Source organism: Eleginops maclovinus, chromosome 1, assembly GCF_036324505.1.
Source record: "Eleginops maclovinus isolate JMC-PN-2008 ecotype Puerto Natales chromosome 1, JC_Emac_rtc_rv5, whole genome shotgun sequence".
NCBI classification, from domain to species: domain Eukaryota; kingdom Metazoa; phylum Chordata; class Actinopteri; order Perciformes; family Eleginopidae; genus Eleginops; species Eleginops maclovinus.
This window is the reverse complement of record NC_086349.1, coordinates 28,179,429-28,202,150: the sequence shown is the minus strand read 5'-3', so window position 1 is coordinate 28,202,150 and position 22,722 is coordinate 28,179,429. Positions and strand designations below refer to the sequence as shown.

Below are 22,722 nucleotides of genomic sequence, written 5' to 3'. Positions count from 1 at the left end.
GCTTTCAGGGTCCATGCTGTCAGTAACTGTCCGACAGCAGAAGCCTTACTTGGTGAGACATTTGCACTCCGACAAAGGGTTAACCCTCATTTGGACTCTCTGGCTTTGGGTTTCCTCGAAGGTCAGGCCTGCTAGACTTTGGGAAATGACATGTTCTGGTTTTGGTTACGGTTAAAGCAGAAGCTCCTGAGTCCAGTCTTTCTTAAGTTATCCAGAAATTATACAGCTCTTCTTTAGGAGTCAGCAGCATGCCACAGCTTTCTGCAGAGGAAGGGAACACATTTACTTTCCAGATTCCACTGAAATGAATTTGAAAACTAATCTGTAAATCTTTAAATGGACTGGACAGATGAGCGGCAGGCAGGGTCTCTCTGCTTTCACGTCCAGATACTGCAGGATGTTTCATTCAGTGTGTGTGTGGATCAAAGCTCTGCTCACTCATAAAGTCTGTGAGTTTACTGCTGCTGTCTTTGGTTCGTTGGCAGATTTAGGTCGTTGTAGTTAGTGTTAGCCGCAGCTCTACGTATATATTAGTTCTACCTTTAGTGGTTTTCAGTCACTTCTGAGTGAAGTAATGGAGGCGTGATATTCTCTGACGGTGAGACTGCAGCTCTGTAGAGTAGAGATTGTGTGTGTGCCTCCCCCTCAGTGTTTCTGAAACATGGCTCTCTTCAGTGTTTATTGGTTCTTGTCCAGGTCTAACCTCAGATGGTGGGGGGGGGGGGCAGGGGCTGGTACAGTAGGAGCCTCTCCATCTGGAGGCCTGTGTGACCAGAGCTTTACATAAAACCTTACGCAGTGTGTGTTCAGGGGATCTCTGCAGTTCTTTAGAAGCCGATGTGACGTGGTCCCGCCTCCAGCTCTCCAGAAAGCCCCTGCCATGTGACGTCATGGAGAACTTTGTTTCTAAGAAGTGCTGCTCCCTCAGCACCGCCCAGGTCAGTGTTTCTGCTCAGGGCTCTGCTGCTGCAGAAACATGCAGATTACATTTGAACTCCCGGGGATTTACTCGACAGACTCCGCTGAACAGAAGTCTTTTCCTCCGTCCTTTGAATCTCTGAAATCAGCTGTGTGTTCGGAGAGTTACCCAGAGCTGCAGGACAGTACCAGCCGGTGTTGATGCAGGGACGTCTCCTCCCTGCACCCCCCCCCCCCCCCCCCATTGCAGGGCCTCTGTGGGTGTAATAACACCTGCAGCTAAATGCAGCACCTCCAGTATTTATATCTCTGCAGGAATTCCTCCTCTGTTCTCTCAGAATCTGCTGGGCTTCAGATTCCTGAGAGCTGCCTCTCACACACACACACACACACACACACACACACACACACACACACACACACACACACACACACACACACACACACACACACACACACACACACACTAGTCAGTCACATTAATGTCAGGGACTCTTATGTGTTACGTGCCAAATGATGGCTCCTAGAACGAAAGACATTCTGATCTTTGAATGACTTTCAGAATGGAGTTCTGATCTCCAGATGGAACCTCAAACGGCACATACAACATCACATACATCACATACATGACATGCGACATCACATACAACATCACATGCAACACGTGCAACATCACATGCAACATCACATACATGACATGTGACATCACATACAACATCACATGCAGCACATACAACATCACATGCAACACGTGCAACATCACATGCAACATCACATACATGACGTGCGACATCACATACAACATAACATACATGACGTGCAACATCACATACATGACGTGCAACATCACAAACATCACATACATGACGTGCAACATCACATGCAACATCACATACATGACGTGCAACATCACATACATGACGTGCAACATCACATACAACATCACATACATGACGTGCAACACCAAATGCAACATCACATGCAACATCACATACATGACGTGCACCATCACATACATGACGTGCAACATCACATACAACATCACATACATGACGTGCAACATCACATACAACATCACATACATGACGTGCGACATCACATACATGACGTGCGACATCACATACACTAACCAGAGGTAATAATCGGGTTCTTTCAGTGTTTCCGTTCCCAAAGCCTCTCCGTGGTTTTCTCCAAATCCCAGTTAATTCTGGGAATGCCGTCACAAATAGCGCAACCTTGGGAGCAGTCAAGGGGGGGGGTTCAGGAGTTATTCCCTGGAGGGGGGGGGTTCAGGGGTTATTCCCTGGAGGGGGGGGGGGGGGTTCAGAAGTTATTCCCTGGAGGGGGGGGGTTCAGGAGTTATTCCCTGGAGGGGGGGGGTTCAGGAGTTATTCCCTGGAGGGGGGACAGACGTTACTTATCTCCGCTGCATCCACTGCTGCTGGGATCTGTTCCAGTTCCATTAGCTGCATACTTCAGATTGTGGTGACTAAGCCTAGTTCTCCCACTCAGTGTAACCAGTATGACTCTGGGGGGGCAACAGATGGCGTCAGATTAGCTGGTTTTAAAGTGAGAGAGGAGGGTTAATGTGACGCTGCTGAAACCAGAGCCGATCACAGCTGCTGAGACTTCCTGTTTAACGCTTCTCAATCAACACGGCGCTGTTCCTGTGACGTAAAACCAGTGAGCATCTCTGATAACCACTGCCTGCATTTATCCCAGCAGGCACTGGGATACTTTGATAACCACTGCCTGGATTTATCCCAGCAGGCACTGGGATACTCTGATAACCACTGGCTGGATTTATCCCAGCAGGCACTGGGATACTCTGATAACCACTGCCTGCATTTATCCCAGCAGGCACTGGGATACTCTGATAACCACTGCCTGGATTTATCCCAGCAGGCACTGGGATACTTTGATAACCACTGCCTGCATTTATCCCAGCAGGCACTGGGATACACTGATAACCACTGCCTGGATTTATCCCAGCAGGCACTGGGATACTTTGATAACCACTGCCTGGATTTATCCCAGCAGGCACTGGGATACACTGATAACCACTGCCTGGATTTATCCCAGCAGGCACTGGGATACTTTGATAACCACTGCCTGGATTTATCCCAGCAGGCACTGGGATACTCTGATAACCACTGGCTGGATTTATCCCAGCAGGCACTGGGATACTCTGATAACCACTGGCTGGATTTATCCCAGCAGGCACTGGGATACTTTGATAACCACTGGCTGGATTTATCCCAGCAGGCACTGGGATACTTTGATAACCACTGGCTCGGTTGTCGTGATATTTTCTTGCATGCGTTCCCCAGAGGTCGAAGCCTAAGGAACTTTATTCCAGCGCCAACAGGAGGTTTTTCGGGACGTGTTGGAATTGGATGACTTTTCTGTCAACAACAAGTTTGTGTAACTCTTGGAGGAACTGTGGCTCTAATCTGGGTACAATTGACTACATTTTCCTTTAAGAAAAGTTTGTCTGAATTACAAACAGAACTTAAAGATTTGGAGGAAAACGTTGTTCTGGCTGAACTGGACCCTCAGAGTTCCAGCCTCTCTGGTATTAATACAGACTGAGCTTCTCTGCAGGACCGTCAGCTGTCGTCTGGGGAACTGGAGCTGTCCCCCCCCCCCCTCTTCACTCTCAGTAATGTTACCGGAAACACACACACTATTTATAGACCCCCCCCCCTCACAGTGTTTATGTTCAGACAGGACGTGCCGCTCAGGTGAAGCAGGGTTAGGGCGACTCCAGGCTAAAATAAATCCGAATCACATCTTAAAATATGACTGTGCTTCACAGTTAGTGAAGAGGCTAGTGTTTGTATTGCGTTACAGAAAGGAGCAGCATATTTGAAATCGGACCATGAATACATGAATCGTAAGGCGTTGCTAAAGGATAAACGGAGAGTAACGTTGTGTTTCCTCTTCATAATAATACCTGTAACATCAGGACCTGTTTTCTATCCTTTAACATTCCAGAGGTTCAGGAGGATATTTAGCATGATTATCCTGTTATTGGAAACACTGCGATCTACCTGTTGTGTTTCACTACCTGAGATAAGATCCTCTCCCGTCCAATCCTCAGACAGGAGTTTACTTGAATTCCGTCCTCTCTACGGTCATTTAAACAATTCAACCTTGACTTACCAATAAAGAGAATAAACATTACATGTTCTCACGGTTAGAGCTCCAGTAGTTTTAAGAGAAAAACTCAAATCCAATAAATTCTTCACAAACCACAGGCTGTTAAACTGTGTGTGTGTGTGTGTGTTTGTTTTACTGCATGTGTGAGGACCAGGTGTTTAGAAACAACCTGTATTGTGAGGACATTTTGGTTGTGTGTGTGTTCTTGCTACCTGCATATGAGGTGCTGTCTGCAGGGCTTTGTTCTCTGATGGGGGGGGGGGGGGGCTTCTGCAGGTTGGTGGTCTCGGGTCGACGAGGGTCCTGCTGGGGCCCCTGCTGTGCGGGGTAATTGAAAAGCTTTGGGGCTTCTGAAGGTGTCGACTGGGCGGTCACGCCTCGGGACGCTTGGAGGAATGTGGTCACACTCTGTCACCCCCCCCCCACACACACACACACAGAAAAACAACACTTTAAAAACACTTGGAAAATGTTTCATTCGGTATGTTTAAAGGAAATAAAATCTGAAGATTTAAATAAATACAAATATTTGAAGTGAAAATGTGAAGATAAACGAAGATCCAACATAAAGATGTTTAGTTACTCATAAGAAGGGAATAAAACAAATGTAAGATAAGATGAAAGAACAGTACAAAATATAAAACACTGAAGACAGAATGAAAGTAGGATGGAATTATTGAGAGCACGAGAGTTAATGTGCAAGAACAAGGAAAGTCAAGCAGATCTGAATCAGAGTGCTTCATTCATCCCAGGCTGTATATTAGCTGAAACAGACTGTCATTTTAAATACTGTGCAGTACCGTAGTAATGTATACATGTTCATATGTGTAACTGCAGGAGTCTAACAGTCTCTGTCCTGGGGGTCTCTGGTGACTGTGCTGTCATTAAAGCTGAGAAGGCCCCACAGATTGTGTGTGTGTGTGTGTGTGTGTGTGTGTGTGTGTGTGTGTGTGTGTGTGTGTGTGTGTGTGTGTGTGTGTGTGTGTGTGTGTGTGTGTGTGTGTGTGTGTGTGTGTGTGTGTGTGTGTGTGTGTGTGTGTGTGTGGTGTCTGCTTTCACAGCTCTCTCTCTGCGTCTGGCCCCGGTGTCGCCACGCTGTGACCCTTGACCTCAGATACATGTTGGTGACTCACAGGGAGAGGACCCTTATTTCATATATATTTATATCTGAAGACTCTTTATTTGATGCATCAGTTAGCCGATGTGTTTAAACCCGGAGGTGGAAGAAGTTCTGTTCCTTAAAATACTTTATTAAGACCGAAGGAACAGAAACCTTTGCAGAAGAAATGAACTCCACCTGAACAGCTCCTTCACCTGTGCTACCGGCCTGGGAGCCCCCACTGACACTGCCCCTTTATCCATCCTGATCTTTCTCTGACTCTGATTCTTTTCCTGATTCTGAATTTTTGGTTTAACCTATTTATTTACCACTGTTCATGGAACACGGTAAAGATTCGATGTCCGTCCAAATAAAGAAAAAGCTTCACACAACCAAAGCTAGTTCTTCCTTAGAGGAGTTTGTATAACACAGTTTACGAAACGTCTTTAAAATACCTTAAAGATTTCCTCACACTTTCCTGTACAGCAGATCCAGACACCTGCAGATAGCCTCAGCGAGGAGCAGGACAACACATGGCATCAGATGCAGATAATTCTCATTCATGAAGGATGATTTCCCCTCCAAACAGGAGCTTTGTCTCGTATAGAGAACTCTGTATCTGAATATATATTGCTATACATCTATCAGGAAAGAAAAGAGGCTCAATAATGAACAGCGAGAGTGCCATGAAGATGGGAATACGATATATCTTCTATCCTAACGTCTTCAATAGATGCATTGCATAGAAGAGACCCCGCCCCTCTGCGCCCCAGCTGCTGGAAATACTGAACACCAGCGTGTTTGTGAAAGGCTTCATTTGTCCCGGAGGGTGACGGAGTTTATTGTGAAAAGGTGTGAGCGTTGGTGTGATGGGAGACAATGAATGACCCGGGGAAGACGGAGAGGGTGTGTGTGTGTGTGTGTGTGTGTGTGTGTGTGTGTGTGTGTGTGTGTGTGTGTGTGTGTGTGTGTGTGTGTGTGTGTGTGTGTGTGTGTGTGTGTGTGTGTGTGTGTGTGTGTGTGTGTGTGTGTGTGTGTGTGTGTGTGTGTGTGTGTGTGTGTGTGTGTGTGTGTGTGTGCGTGTGTGCCTCCTTCACTTCCTGCTGTCCCATCAGTGCAGATTAAACTGCAGGGACTGAAGGGCTTCACTCATCAGGCCTTTCTGCAGCAGAGGGGCCCCGGCTGAGGCTTAGCGTCAGGAAAACACACACACACACACACACACACACACACACACACACACACACACACACACCCGGTTGTTGAAAGCTCCAGAGGAAACATTTGTGCAGAGCGTGCCCCCCCCTCACCACCACAGAAACATCTTTATTTATTGTTTTTAAATAAAGATGTTTTATTTTTATTGTTTTTTTTGTACTTTATATTTCTGGTACTGAACGGTGATGGATCTCCTGCAGCTCTCCTCACATTCCTGTCCTGTTCAGCTCTGCAGCTTCAAGTCTCAGCAGATACTGTGTGTGTGTGTGTGTGTGTGTGTGTGTGTGTGTGTGTGTGTGTGTGTGTGTGTGGGGTCACAGAGGTCAGGGATTCTTCTGGAGTTCCACCTCTCTGTGTTTCACTGCATGATCCCAGAAACACTGTCAATTATAATCCTTAGTTTCTTCATGACATCGTTTTTGATCAGTTCTGACGCAAACTGCAAGGCTGTACAATATTTGAACTTATGCTCGTTTAACTCAATCAGTTCCATAATGTCACGTCAGGAGGATTCAACATCTCTAGGGCAGTAAATCCTCTCCTGATTTAACCTTTCAGTTAAACTCAGTGTGCAAAGGAGTTGATCAAGAATTTCAAAACAAAGGTGTCACTCATTGAAGGGCCATTCAATATTAAGACTGATCCTCTTATTTAAAGGTCTTTATTAAATACGAACATTTTCTGCGTGCATCGAGACATTAAACCTTTATCCCTGGCATGTGTATCGCCGTTGTGTTTCTCTATGACTCCAGATGTAAGGATCGTACAGTGTTCTGTTTTCATCGAGCGGCCTCTGGTATCTGGTCTGGCTGCAGGACTTTAGTTCTGCTTCAGTTTCTCATAGATTGCTCTGCAGCTGCATCTGTGGGTTTATTAGAGGAGTGGGCGAGCAGAGTCCGAGAGGAATTCTTCTCACGGAGATGTAACACAGAGTGTGTGTGAGAGTGTGTTTGTTGACACTTTATATCTGTGTTCCTGTGGGATTGATGGCGCTGCTGGACATTTCAAACCCACGTTCACATCGCGGTGCACCTGTCTGATGTGTGTTGTGGCTGTGGTTATTTAACGGAAGCGTGGGAAGGTTTTCAGCACATTGTGCGGAGTTTAAAAACATCGGCAGCGTACCAAAGTATCTTGGTGCTGAAGAAGTTCTTCTCCCTGTACGTTCTCACTTCTTTGTCTGCATGTAGAATAAAGCCAGCAGCTGTAGAGGGCTGCAGGGACGTTTCTGTCCCTGAAGGCACCATCTCCCCGGTCCGTTTGATTCGTATTTATTGACGTACTTTCTGTCGTGGAACAACACGTGTACTCTCCTCCTTGTGAGGAAGCCACGTTTCTGCAGGCAAAGTGAACTCAATGTGTACGATTTACTTCGGGAAGAGGGAACCAGAAGTGGTGAAAGGGTTATGTTATGTCCAGGCTTTAGGACTCACTCCTGCACCACTCTGTTATTAAAGTCCAGCAGGGGGTTGGATGAGGTTGAACGGGAAAGTGAACGCCACATTATTATTTGCCATGTTTTGATCCTAAATCTCATGGAAGATCCTGCTGAGTTTATTCCCACACAGTCAGATAATTGAGCGATGATTGGGAATGATTTCTGAGACAGTTGTTCCTGTGGTCGGACAGATTAAAGCTGTGGCGGATTACAAAGTCCCTCCTCAGTTTATCCTCAGGAAACAGAGGGCTGTGTGATGGATGTCCTGTAGGACAGATGTTGGTGACGGACGATCCGCAGCTGTAACAGCCACTGACGCTGGACAGGATCTTGGCTTTGACATTTAGCATCTCCTTCCAGAGCCTTCTGCTTGTGTACTTGGACCGTGCACGCCGTAAAAGTGCAGCTTTTCTCCTAAAATCAGCTGCTGTCACTCACCCTCCAGGGGCTGTTGTTCTGCTTCATCCTGCTGTGCATTGTGAGAGGATCATTCAAGAGCAAACACTGAATTCCTCTCTGCGGGAATGTGTGCGTGTCACATGTGTGTACAATATCTCTGTGTGTGTGTGTGTGTGTGTGTGTGTGTGTGTGTGTGTGTGTGTGTGTGTGTGTGTGTGTGTGTGTGTGTGAGAGCTTCTAGCTGGCTGCCATATGTCGCTTTGGATATGAAACAGAAGCGAGGAAGATGTAGTCCTGAAGAGGAGGAGGACGCTCAGGCCTCTTTAGCGTGTTAGCTTTGAGATCCGGTACTAACACGGACCGAACCAGCTCAGGCTAATCTGGAAGTCGCGGTAATTGATTGTCATTCAGCAGGAGGTGACCAATGTTGAAAGTCTCTAAATGAACATCCCAAAAAGCTTTCGAAATTGAAAAAGAAAAACCTGTCAATGTTTGGAAAAGCGTTCCGAAAATTCTGAAACTTTCTGAACATTTTGGAGAGAACTTTTTTTTTTCTGAAAAATCTTTCAACAATGTCGACATTTTTAGGGCAAATATTTGGGGGGGGGGGGGTTTGCTCCTGTTGGGGACTCGAACCAGCAACCCTACGTCCCTTGGAGTGTGAGGGGGGTTTGTGGGAACAGGGTTTGATCCCAGCGACGCTCGGCTGAAAGAATTTGGTTAGTCAGCGTTTTGCTTTAGGGACTGTTGTTGTAAGGGTGCTCAGTGGGGGGGGGCTTTAAATTGGAAACCCACCCAGACATGGGGGGGGGGGAATACGAAGCAGCGGGTCGTGCCAACTTGAAATGCCAGGGGAGGGGGGGCATTCTGCCAACCTACAGTCTGTCTGGAGAGAGGAATGCTGTGTGTGTGTGTGTGTGTGTGTGTGTGTGTGTGTGTGTGTGTGTGTGTGTGTGTGTGTGTGTGTGTGTGTGTGTGTGTGTGTGTGTGTGTGTGTGTGTGTGTGTGTGTGTGTGTGTGTGTGTGAAAATGTGAAACTTTTGAAACGTTCTTAAAATGTTTAGAAAACTTTCGGGAAAAAACTGAAAAATGTTCAGAACGATTTAGTAAAACGTTCTTAAAATGTTTGAAAAAGTGTTCGGAGTAAAATGAAATATCGACTTTCTGAAAATCTGCTTCTGTTGGAAATCTTTTGTAAAAACCTTCAATTCAAACCCCCCCCCCCCCCGTAATACCACGCTGATCTCAGATGACAGTGTTTCCTCTGCTGCTCCAGTTTCAGTGTTTCCAGGTGACCTCATGTTTCCACGGGGGGGGGGGGCAGTTTGAACATACCTTAGCAGATTTATGTCATCTCGTCACACTGCATCCTCAGAAAGTCTGCCTGGGTTCGTTCACGTCCTACATTCATCTGCTAAAAGTCTTAGAAATGCCAAGACATGGGCAGCGTCTCTGAATCCTGAAATCACTGTAACATTTGTCGATGTTCATTTCCTCGTCACACGCTCAGATTTAGTTTTGTGCAGAGGTGTGCTATCGGTTAGCAACACGACGAAATGAGTTATGTTACACCAGCATTTGTGCAGCAGTGTCCCAAAGGTCATCCATGGTGTGTCCTGAAAGTCTTTAAAGAGGCTGAGATATGATGGGTTATTCTGACCTTTCTCCATCATCTGAATCAGAATTCCTCCGAAGGTAACGTCACACAGATCAGGACAGTTGAACCAACACCTCTCACTTTTAGCTGTTCATTTAATAATGGAAAGATAATTCCTTAATGGGTGTCTGTCTTCAAACCCTCACAATGCTAAGAGATGGGAAGTCAAATGCTATGGATCCTTTGTGTTCTGAGACGCCACTTTGTAGAAAGCTTGATCCACTGTTGATTCTAAATCCGATCCTCACCTTCTTTCTGAGCTGTGATAAAGAAGTCTCACAGAGTCCTGCATGCCTCCTGTCTCCGGCTCCCCCCTTGTGTTTGTATATTTAGCAGTTAAAGCCCCCGTCCTGAAAGCCTCCCTCACTCTTGACTCGGGAGGTTTTGTCAGCTGAGGTTTTGTTTGCCTGCGAGCCGCCGGCCCCTCGGAGATAATAAAGCAGAGAGTAAACACTCACGGAGCGCCGCTTCCTGTCCCTTTGTTTGCTCCACATTTAGCCCGGGGTGTGACCTCTCCTCACCTCCATAAATCTGTGTTTCAGGTGACGCAGGCCTCCAAGGTGTGGGGGGAGGTTCCTCTGCCCGAGGACCTGGAAGGTGGGGCGGCCCTGCAGGCCTCACATGGCCTGCTGGACGACGACGAGGACTTTGCCGCCGATGAGGCTTCAGGAGGTGGGTGTGATGGAGGCTAAAGCAGCTAAAGCTAATAAAGGGGATCAGACCCATCATGCATTCCTCCCACTGTAACCACCCCCCCCCCCAATCTGAAACAGAAATGCAGAACATGCAGGTTCACGGTTTCCAGGAGGATTTCCTTTAGACTCAACATATTCCTGACTCCATTTCTGTGCACACCTCGAATTGAAAGTGTTTGTTTGAGGTGGGTGTGACGGAGGCTAAGCAGCTGAGCCTCATGCAGTGGGGAGATGTTTCCCATCATGCATTCCTCACACTGTAACCCCCCCCCCCCACACACACACACACACACACACACTAAAGCCAGCGAGCTCACAGAGACAGAAATACTCAGTGATTCAGGAGGAACTCAGAGCAGATTACTCCTCGCTGCTCACCTGATCACAGCTGACTGTGTTTCATTTATAATGCATTCAAGAACAGGAGATTCAAATGAACACAATCTTGAATTTGGATACTCAGCAAAGTTTCCTTTTGGTGTGTCTGTGCACACGATGAGGGATCGGGACTCTTTAATAATATATAAACAGTACTGTGAACGGCCGTGTGGAGGAACATATTGGGAGTCTCAATGTTGAAATCAAACTTCACATAGGAGCACGAGATCAACATGTTCAGCACACACATCGATTAACCGCAGTTCCAGAAATAACCGTAATGCATGAACAGAAAACGGTGATATATTGAAACATTTCCCAACTCAGGATTTATCTTCTCTGGAGGAACTCAGAGCAGATTTTATTTTCTCTTTCATAAGTGAACCCAACATGTGGTTCCTTTTATCTCCTTGAACATGCATATCATACGTTTCCCATGAACACGTATGATTTCTTGTGTTTCCTCCCCAGATCTCCCCAGCGGAGAGGATGACGGCAGCACACCGTGGCCCCAGGTCTCCGAGAGCACAAGTAAGGGAACAGAAAATGTAAAAATGTTGATGTGTTGAAGATCATTAAGTCCTGAAGAGCTCCTGAATCTGGGCCTAAAGCTGCAGTGTGTGAGTGTTTGTTTTTATCACTATGTGGGGACATCAGAATGGTTGCACACTCACAAAATGAGGACTTCTGTTTGGTCGGGGAGAAAAGTGTGTGTGTGTGTGTGTGTGTGTGTGTGTGTGTGTGTGTGTGTGTGTGCGCAACAGATGCATGGAGCCTTTTTATTTTACTTTGACCTGAGCAGGGTTTATGTGCAGCTCTATATCACACCTCACAGAGACGGGGGCTCATTTAAAAATTAACCTTCAGATGACGGCTATAACTCCTGACAGGATTTACTGCAGCTTCTGCTCTCCGTCTCTCCATTATTTAGATTGCAGACACAAACGTTCTATGAACATCTGAGCGTGCTCGGTATCATAGAAACCTAAAGGGAAGCTCAAGAGACCAGGAGCAGTGTAAATAGAGGAGGGGATGAAGTCTGAACCCTAAATAAACTTCAGCCCAGTATATTGTTCTGTCCGAGCAGATTCAGTTATTATTGCACCTTTAGTTCCCCTGCAGGGTCACATGCTCCTGACGCTCCTGCTGTGTGTGTGTGTGTGTGTGTGTGTGTGTGTGTGTGTGTGTGTGTGTGTGTGTGTGTGTGTGTGTGTGTGTGTGTGTGTGTGTGTGTGTGTGTGTGTGTGTGTGTGTGTGTGTGTGTGTGTGTGTGTGTGTGTGTGTGTGTGTGTGTGTGTGTGTGTGTGTGTGTGTGTGAGCACGTTACCTCACAGCAGAGTCATGTTTGTATAGGAGCTGACATCAGAGCGTCAGGCGCCTCCGACACAGGAATAACCCCGAGGAGCTTTTAGTGCCCTTCCTCAGCGGGGAGGTATTCCGCTCCGAGAAGAACCCGGCCTCGCTACGAAGGTTTTTAATAAACAGCCGAGCAGATAAACGCTTTACTTCTTCTGCATCAAAGCTCAGCTTGGTTATGAGTGTGTGTCTGAGTGGGAACACAGGTAACAAGGGAGTGTTCAAGGAATCAAGGATGCAAGGATTCAAGGAGACAAGGGTTTAAATATCAAATGCTAGCGTAGTTTTGGAAATACAAACCTGAAGTCTCCAACAATGCAACATACTTAAGACTAGGGATGGGTATCGTAAGGATTTACCAGTACCAGTGTCACAGGGGGGGTCACGATGCAGGACCCAAATGTAAAGTAGAAAACAGGGAAGGCAGATACACGAATATGAACAAAGCTGAACTTCATTAGAATAAAAGCTAGAAAACAAACACAATCAGCAGGAGCAGAAGAAGAACCTGAGCTTAGAAGCAACTTAAAAACACCTTAAAAAAATGAAGATTTGGGAACTTTCCTTTAATATTCAGCCCAAATATTAAGCATTCAGAGACCTTCCTCTGGAGAAGTTACCATCACTCCTTACTGGTTGTACTTCTTACAGGGGAAAACAGAACCAGTTTAGTCCCAGTTTTCCACACCCATCCCTACTCGGGTGAAGTGTCTTACCCAACGACATGCTGACTGCGAGCCACAGCCTCCCTACCACACCAGTACCCCGACATAAGACCAGTACAGAAGTAACGATGCAAAGTGAAATGCAGGAATACAGAAGTAACGATGCAAAGTGAAATGCAGGAATACAGATGTAACGATGCAAAGTGAAATGCAGGAATACAGAAGTAACGATGCAAAGTGAAATGCAGGAATACAGATGTAACGATGCAAAGTGAAATGCAGGAATACAGAAGTAACGATGCAAAGTGAAATGCAGGAATACAGAAGTAACGATGCAAAGTGAAATGCAGGAATACAGAAGCAGTTGGTGCTTAGTTTACATCGTACTGCGTCCTTCCTGCCGATCCTCCGGCGCTGCAGACATCTGGTCTCTTCTCCACAAAGCTCCCGCCTGTCGCTCTAAAATATTAAAGATGAGGAATGTCTTCACACGTCCTCTCGTCACAGGACGTCAGCCTAGTGCTCCGGGTCTCGCTGAGGTACAGGACGGGGAAGGACCTTTATTTCCTGCGCTGAGTGTCCCCCCCCCCCCCCCCCCCCATACTTTATTACTGCTTCCTGTTGTTCTGCTGGTTTTAGGACTCCTCTATTGTCCGTGAGCAGCGGAGCAGGAAAACATCTGCAGAGGGTTCAGATATCCTGAGTCGAGTCGGTTTTGATCTCCCTCTATCAGCGTCTGTGATCCCCCCACCCCCCCGAGATACTGCAGGAGATGTCTGCAGAATAAACCTGAGTCATATCCTGTTCAGTTCCAGTCTGAGAGGAGACTGTAGAGAGGGGTCAGTGCGTCTGAGCCTCTGTATGAAGACAGGACTCTGCGGTGCTCTGACCTCTGTTGGTTAGAGATCAGCTGCAGTTATTCTGGTCCCAGGTCCCGGCATGCTGGGACCCTGAAGGTGCCCCCCCCCACACACACCCTGCTGAAGGACATGTTGACTCTGTCTGATTAAAGCTAATTGATTGGTCTCTCTTCCTGCACCTGTCCCATTATGCACTGCGCTGTTGTCCCATAATAAACCTGTTGCCTGGAGACCAGCCGCTGCCCTGCAGACAGACCTGACTAACAGAGCTGCTCCTCCTCCTGCAGACAGACCGGACTAACAGAGCTGCTCCTCCTCCTGCAGACAGACCTGACTAACAGAGCTGCTCCTCCTCCTGCAGACAGACCTGACTAACAGAGCTGCTCCTCCTGCAGACAGACCTGACTAACAGAGCTGCTCCTCCTGCAGACAGACCTGACTAACAGAGCTGCTCCTCCTCCTGCAGACAGACCTGACTAACAGAGCTGCTCCTCCTCCCGCAGACAGACCTGACTAACAGAGCTGCTCCTCCTCCTGCAGACAGACCTGACTAACAGAGCTGCTCCTCCTGCAGACAGACCGGACTAACAGAGCTGCTCCTCCTGCAGACAGACCGGACTAACAGAGCTGCTCCTCCTCCTGCAGACAGACCTGACTAACAGAGCTGCTCCTCCTGCAGACAGACCGGACTAACAGAGCTGCTCCTCCTGCAGACAAACCTGACTAACAGAGCTGCTCCTCCTCCTGCAGACAGACCTGACTAACAGAGCTGCTCCTCCTGCAGACAGACCGGACTAACAGAGCTGCTCCTCCTGCAGACAAACCTGACTAACAGAGCTGCTCCTCCTCCTGCAGACAGACCTGACTAACAGAGCTGCTCCTCCTCCTGCAGACAGACCTGACTAACAGAGCTGCTCCTCCTGCAGACAGACCGGACTAACAGAGCTGCTCCTCCTGCAGACAAACCTGACTAACAGAGCTGCTCCTCCTCCTGCAGACAGACCTGACTAACAGAGCTGCTCCTCCTGCAGACAGACCGGACTAACAGAGCTGCTCCTCCTGCAGACAGACCTGACTAACAGAGCTGCTCCTCCTGCAGACAGACCTGACTAACAGAGCTGCTCCTCCTCCTGCAGACAGACCGGACTAACAGAGCTGCTCCTCCTGCCGACAGACCTGACTAACAGACCTGATCTCCATCATGTTTCTGTAAAAGGAGGAAAGAGTCCTGTGTTGGCAGGAAGTCCTGCAGAGGTCTCAGTTTATTTGGACTCTGATCCTCATCTGATCTGCAGCTTCCTGTTCACTAAGGGGGGTTTCCAGATTAGATGTGATCTCCTCTGGGACTTGTTACTCTGCTGGCCCTGCAGCATGGGGTCTCTGTTAATGTAGACCTGCTTTCTCTCCCAACCTGTGAGGCGGTCTTTAGAGTCAGCTGCTCTGAGGCTCTCTAACCCTAACCCTCCGTGTTCATCCCTCAGAGGAGCTGAAGTCAGCTTCATGATCCTGAACGTCACCCAGCACTCCGGTCTCCAGCTGTGTGCGTCTCTCTTTAGTGTCCCCTGGTCTCCAGCTGTGTGCGTCTCTCTTAAGTGTCCCCTGTTCTCCAGCTGTGTGCGTCACCCTTTAGTCTCCCCTGTTGTCCAGCTGTGTGCGTCTCTCTTTAGTGTCCCCTGGTCTTCAGCTGTGTGCGTCTCTCTTTAGTGTCCCCTGGTCTCCAGCTGTGTGCGTCTGTCTTTAGTGTCCCCTGGTCTCCAGCTGTGTGCGTCTCTCTTTAGTGTCCCCTGGTCTCCAGCTGTGTGCGTCTCTCTTTAGTGTCCCCTGGTCTCCGTTGTGTTGGAGCTTCTTGCAGCGTTTGGTTTCTGCAGCTTTTAGTAAACTGCTCATGTTTCCTCTGCTGAATGTTCTCTAGATGCTGCTGGCGGCGGCAGCGCATGACCGGAGATGACCGGGTGTGTGCGTGTGTTTGTATATGTGTGCAGCACTCTGGACCTCAGACTGACGAATAAAGCTGAACTTAAGTGTCTTCAGGCCGATCACAGAGCTGTGTTTCAGAGAGCTCCCTTATGGATAAGGTGAGAAGTTCAGTCCTCCGGGAGGGACTCGGAGTAGAACCGCTGCTCCTTCGCGTTGAAAGGAGCCAGTTGAGGTGGTTCGGGCACCTAGTGAGGATGCCACCTGGGCGCCTCCCTAGGGAGGTGTTCCAGGCACGTCCAGCTGGGAAGAGACAGAGGGGTAGACCTAGGACCAGGTGGAGGGGTTATATCTCTTCGCTGGCCTGGGAGCGCCTTGGAATCCCCCAGTCAGAGCTGGTTGATGTGGCCAGGGAAAGGAAAGTTTGGGGCTCTCTACTGGAGCTGTTACCTCCGAGACCCTGACGGATCAGCGGGAGAAGATGGATGGATGGTTTCAGAGAGCTTCCCTCTCCTCCTCAGAGCTGGCTTTGTCTCTCTGACATTTACCCTGGGGTGAGAGAGGGAGAGTTTGAAGAGAGTGAGTCACCGTCACACTGAACACACACTCTGAGCAGCAGATTCACTCTGAGTGAGAGGAGAGATTTAATGCTCAGTTCTTTCCATTGAGGGAAAACAGGAAGCCGCTCCTCCCACAGCCTCAGGGTGTGTGTGTGTGTGTGTGTGTGGGGGTGTGGGGGTGTGTGTGTGTGTGTGTGTGTGTGTGTGTGTGTGTGTGTGTGTGTGTGGGGGTGTGTGTGTGTGTGTGTGTGTGTGTGTGTGTGTGTGTGTGTGTGTGTGTGTGTGTGTGTGTGTGTGTGTGTGTGTGTGTGTGTGTGTGTGTGTGTGTGTGTGTGTGTGTGTGTGTTAATACCCATGCTCCTTTGGACCTTTTTCTTACAGTTTATACTTAATGTTTGGACCATACAAACAGTCTGGTCTCCATAGAGAATACAGGAGGCTCCAAAGAGGAGTTCAGTCAGAAATTGGCTTCATGCTGACAGTAAACACAGAAACAGCTGATCATGTGACTTATCTGTTTAGTCTAACCCAGTAACAGGGTCTCTGCTCCCCCCCTCAAACCAATGGTGGGTCTGCGGGGGACGAGTGGCAGGCAGCAGGCTGACACTGAGACAGAGATTTCTGATCCTTTCTTTTACTCTCCTTTTTTCTGGAGAGGAAGTAAAGGAACCGGAGCTCTGGGTCTATTTGTTGTTGAGGAGGATATCTGACTGATTTATTTTCCAAACCCTCTCCTCACTTTCTCTTCTTCCTCTCCTGGCTTCTCTTCCTGTCTAACTCTCCTGACCCTTTAACCTCTCTGCTCCCCCGCCGGCCTAAATCGACCCCTCTCTTCTTCTGGTGTCGCTTTCCTTGTTCGGTCCTTGACCTCTGACCCCTGTTTGTGTCCTGTTGCTCTTTCTCGTCCCCCCCTGGTCCTCCTCGCTGCTGCTCCTCACAGACTTGGACCCCCCCTCCTCTCCGGGGAACATTCAGAGCTCCGTTGAACCGGACCTCAGTAAGTCCTCTCTCTCTCTCTGTCTCTCTCTGTACCCCCCCCCCAGGATCCTCAGGCAGTTTTTTCCTCAGCGTCTCCTCCCTCAGTGATGGCTTGTCTCCCCCTCCCCTCAGTGAAAGCATGATGACACACCTCTCAGTTCTGCAGGAATGTGTTCCACAGTTCAATCTGAAGAGCCCCCCCCTCAGAGATCTGGAGCAGCTGTTTCTAAACAACATGAGAATAAACCCGGCTCTGTTGCACACAAAGAGGCAGTGGGGGCGGGGGGGGGACATAAATACTGAGGACAGAAGAGTTTCCAGAGGGCAGTGACAAGAGGAGGGGGGGTCCTGTCTGCACACTGCACAGAAGGAGGGACAGTCAGGAGCAGGAATCTGGAAGAGAGGTGCAGTGAGACATAGCATTAGCATTAGCATTACATAACAACTGTGTCAGTGATGCAGTGGGGGGGGGGGGGGGTACAGTCTGGATCCACCTGTGTCTAAGTGGTTCTCTGTAAATGTGTAGGTCGATGCTGTGGCTGGGGGGTTAAAGGTCGTCCCGGTGGGCTTTAAAGTCTGACTCGCTTCTCAATCGGGTCTTTGTCTCTGCGGGGGCCTCCATGAGTTGAGAGGGGCCTGGAGCACAAAGCCCCCACAGTGCCGCTGCCCCAACAGCTAAAGATGCTCGAGAATTAACAGCCAGGAATGTTTCCACTGCCCCCCCGACACCGCCCCCCGCCCTGCTGTAAACCGTACAGAGCGGCTCGTTAGCATAGCGCGCTAATCAAAGAGAGCGCGGCCCCTCTGATCAGATTAAGAGCGGGTCAGAGGAGGCGCTCGGATCCGGATCTCTGATGTAAGCAGAACCAGAACCAACAAACCCTCCTGGGGTCTGACCGGAATGCGGGACCCCCCCTGCAGTACACAGCCTCCACCAGCGGGTTAACTCACACAGCAGGACCACAGAGCTGCAGGAATGAGTCCTAAACCCTGGCCTGAGTCAGCATTACATCACTTCCTGTCCCCTAGTCTGGAGGTCAATGGTTTTCTGAGTGTGTTTTCTTTTCCTGAAATCAGGTATCTCGAGCGGAAGAGTCTCAGGAGATGTGTCAGGAGATGCCTGCTCAGACGGGACCATTTGCCTTTAGCATAGGAAGTAGCGTTTGTCTGCAAAAAGAGGCATGACCCCCCCCGTCCTGCTGAACCCTGAGTGCAGTTTGCAGGCAGACTCGGGGGGCTGAACTGATCCCATCCCACTGGTGACTGATAATCAGTTAGTGTTCAGTGTCTCTGATCTGGAGGGGAACATCTGATGAGAGGAACTCATCTCTTTGTGCTCCGGGGGGGTCAACTCTCAGCTGTTCCTGCAGGGCTGCTGAGAACCCTAACCCCGGTACTCTAGAAGAGGTGTGCCGCAGAAAGATTACCTATTTATTTAGAGAGGTTTCTCAGCTAACTGGGGTTTATCTCTCTTTAGTTTGACCAATGCATCAATCAGTTTTATAGTCTGTCCTGGAGCAATGTGAACGGAGAGACGGCTGGATTACAGGAACACAGGTTGTACATATGTTGGCGGAAACAACATTTTTTAAGTCTAAACACACATTTCTGCTCCTCTTGAAACTTGTGTGTTAATAAACCTGGGAAGAGAGCGGGCACTGTGTGCTGTCTGGATGTTCAGCTGTTATCAGCCCTGAGTCTGGACCAGGAGATAACACCACAGCTGGGTTTGTGCTCAGAGACCTGCAGAGGTCTCCTTCTGGTTCGGACTGAGAATGCGTCAGGAGTCAAAGAATAATGAGCAGAATGGAAACCAGTTGACCGCCCAGTTTCAGACACCGTCTCGTTCCTGCCTCCATCAGTCTGTCTGACACCGTCAGTGCGTCAGGGACCAGGATCCTGTACCACACTGTGATGAAGTGAACCTCCTAATCCTGGATGTGGTCTATAAGAGCTGCTGGGGTCTGAGAGGTCCTGCCGGGGTCTGAGGGGTCCTGCTGGGGTCTGAGGGGTCCTGACAGATTCTCTCTCTGTGTTTCAGTTTATTACCGAGCGCTCGTTAACTTCACCAACTCTCTGGTGTACGGCCCGGAGCTCGAGGACATCTTCTCCCCCGCCTTCAACGAGATCTCCGAGGCTGTTGTGGACACGGTACGCTGCCCCCCCCCCCCCCCCCTCCATCATATACAAACACTATAAGGAGATTTAGTCTTTTTATTCAAGTGCAGTACAATAAACTGTACAAGCAAATATTCTTATTCTACTGCACTACATTTATTCAACAGCCCAGGCTTCTGCACAGATTCAGATTATTACCAAATGTGTTGTAAAATACTTTGTACATTTTATGTTTGTTTTTTTGCAGGTTTGAACTTTCTTTGTCTAAAAACTTTTGGTATTCTTTTTATTTCTAATTTCTAATGTTTATCTGAACGTCTTTATTCTATTTTTTGATCTGATTGTTTACTATTTGATTTCTATAAAGTTCATTGTGTTCTTTTTATTCTGACCGGAGTGTGTTTCCCTCTGCAGCTGGAGTCGGACTACAACCGGATCCCAGGAGTTCAGATGGTCAGCGTGGTGCTCATCAAGTAAGAGCCCTTCCATCGAAGACATTTAACATGTATCTAAACTTTAACATGTGCAGAGGAAAGACATGTAGTAACACGGCTGAAACATGGTTGAAACACGGCTGAAACACGGCTGAAACATGGCTGAAACACGGCTGAAACACGGCTGAAACATGGCTGAAACACGGCTGAAACACGGCTGAAACACGGCTGAAACACGGCTGAAACACGGCTGAAACATGGCTGAAACACGGCTGAAACACGGCTGAAACACGGCTGAAACACGGCTGAAACACGGCTGAAACACGGCTGAAACACGGCTGAAACATGGCTGAAACACGGCTGAAACATGGCTGAAACATGGCTGAAACACAGCTGAAACACGACTGTAGAATGGTTAGATTCTGTCTTGATGTGTAGACCTCCTGAACCATCAGCCTTGAAGCCGAACACTACATCTCCCATGATGCCCCTGCTCTCATTGTTCTGACTGTCTCCTCTGCAGGAAGATGATCAGGGAGGATGGCGTGGACGTCTTCGTGGAGCTGGACGTTGGCTCTGACTACAACAGTAACGACGAGCAGATCCGCAGCGTGCTGTATAACGTGGTGAAGGAGGGCGCCATCGCCTCCTACGTCACCTCGGTGCAGGGCTTCCAGTTCAGACAGCTGGGGGAAGGTGAGACCCTCTCAGAGGACCCTGTTAGGTTGCAGCGTCAGGAAGTGTCTTTAACTTCTCCCTCTGGTTTCTAGTTAAGACTCCGCCTCCAGTGGAGCCTATAGCAGAGCCAGGTTTGTACCGTGCTCTGCATGGAGACTGTAGGACCGTAGCAGGGCCGTAGAGCCTTTAGAAGGAACAGCGCATCCTTCCTCCCCCATGAGGAAAGATGGCCTTTACTTTGAGGAATGTTTTGCATGAAAGCACCAATGAGTCTTCTGAGTAGCGAACCGAGGATAGGAGGGTCTTTGCATGGCATGGGTTTGGATAGGAAGGCTGCTGTGCACCACAGACTCTGGATCTGAGGCATGGCACTGATAGAGGACCTGTGATCTCTCCGCTCAGAGGATAGGGTATCTCTGCTTTGGTTTTCTGACCTCATGTAAGCTTTCTGTTTTCAAAAAGAGCCGAAACTTCATTAAATCCCAGCTTCAATAAATAGTTCCAGGAGCTACATGGACTACAGGTCCCTCTGGTATGTAGAAGGCTTCAGAAAACAGTGCAGAGTCGTCTGCAAAGAAGTTATTCTTATAAAGTTATATTCTAATAATATATCTGACTCAGCGGGACGGTGGTCTCTACGCCGGAGCTCCCGCGGCTATAGCACTGGTTTTGTTGTGCTGTGATGTGACTGTAGTGTAATGGCTGTACTGTAGCTCTGTCTTGCATGTGTCTGATGTTTCCATGCTGCCCCCCCCCTGTCTCTTAGTAACCCCCGGCATCAGACCCTGCATGGCTGATGAACACAGGTGTGGTGACGGCACCTGCATCCTGATGGAGTATCTGTGTGACAACAGGGCCGACTGCCGAGACATGAGTGATGAGAACAACTGTGGTGAGTGAGAGGCCGTGACACGGCTCTGTCACGACTGTAATACGGCTGTGACACGGCTGTGACACGGCTGTGACACGGCTGTGACACGGCTCTGTCACGACTGTAATACGGCTGTGACACGGCTGTGACACGGCTGTAATACGGCTGTGACACGGCTGTGACACGGCTGTGACACGGCTCTGTCACGACTGTAATACGGCTGTGACACGGCTGTGACACGGCTGTAATACGGCTGTTATACGGCTATAACACGGCTGAAACACGGTGGTGACACGGGTGTAATACGGCTGTGTTATGGTTTTGACACAACTGTTAAAGCTGTGAAACTGCTGTGAGCACGGCACGTATACAACAGATGCAAGGCTGTGATACGGCTGTGATACGGCTGTGATACGGCTGTAGCACGGCTGTAGCACGGCTGTAGCACGGCTGTAGCACGGCTGTAGCACGGCTGTAGCACGGCTGTAGCACAGTTGCAGCTGCGAAGCCACAGATCCTCACTGTGACATGTGACTGTCATGTGACGCTGTAATGGTTGAGTTCAATCCGAGATGTATTTCAGAAACAAGGCAGACCATTCCTCCGGTCTTCACCACGACTCCCACCACGACCACCAGCAGCAGCAGGAAGCCTGTGCGGCCCCCCAGCCCCCCGGGGCCCTGCAGGGCGGACCAGGCCACCTGTCAGAGCGGGGAGTGCATCCCCCGAGATTACATCTGTGACGGAGAGAGGGACTGCTCCGACGGTAGCGACGAGTTCAGATGTGGTGAGGGGGCGGGGTCTCAGTACGGATAAAAACCATCAGTCCTGTTTGGCGTCTGTAAGACTGTCTGATATCTGAATATCTACCTGTATCCCGGATCCGTGTCCCCCCACAGGAACTCCCTCGCCCTGTGAACCCAACGAGTTCAAGTGTAAGAACGGCCGCTGCGCCCTCAAGCTGTGGCGCTGTGACGGAGACAACGACTGTGAGGACAACTCGGACGAGACGGACTGCCGTGAGTCTGCGTCACTTTCAATATACTGCTGTCTGAAAGGGCTGCCGCAAAAGCTCAACATGCTATAAGTCAATGAGTCAGGTCATGGCTAAATATCGTACAATAGTCTGAAGGAGATATTTATGGCGTGTCCAAACATCCTACAACACAAGACAGCATTTCTTACAGTACGCCCCCAGAGGAAATGATTCTGGGTCCATAATGAAGTGATGAATAAACAGCAGGTCTACGGGAACAGTCTCCATGCTCTCAGTTCTTAAACCGGAGTTAGTCTCCTGTGATTTAGAGTTTTGTTGAATCAGTTT

General features: G+C 48.9%; 1 protein-coding gene across 1 annotated transcript in view; it reads left to right on the top strand.

The window, feature by feature from the left end:
• Positions 1-22,722, top strand: part of hspg2 (heparan sulfate proteoglycan 2) — a 94,174-nt gene that overhangs the window by 11,713 nt on the left and 59,739 nt on the right. The window contains 8 exon segments of the mRNA XM_063880366.1: positions 10,434-10,563; positions 11,436-11,495; positions 19,339-19,448; positions 19,830-19,888; positions 20,373-20,545; positions 21,294-21,419; positions 21,982-22,185; positions 22,298-22,417. Of these exon segments, the coding sequence (XP_063736436.1) occupies positions 10,434-10,563; positions 11,436-11,495; positions 19,339-19,448; positions 19,830-19,888; positions 20,373-20,545; positions 21,294-21,419; positions 21,982-22,185; positions 22,298-22,417 (982 nt within the window).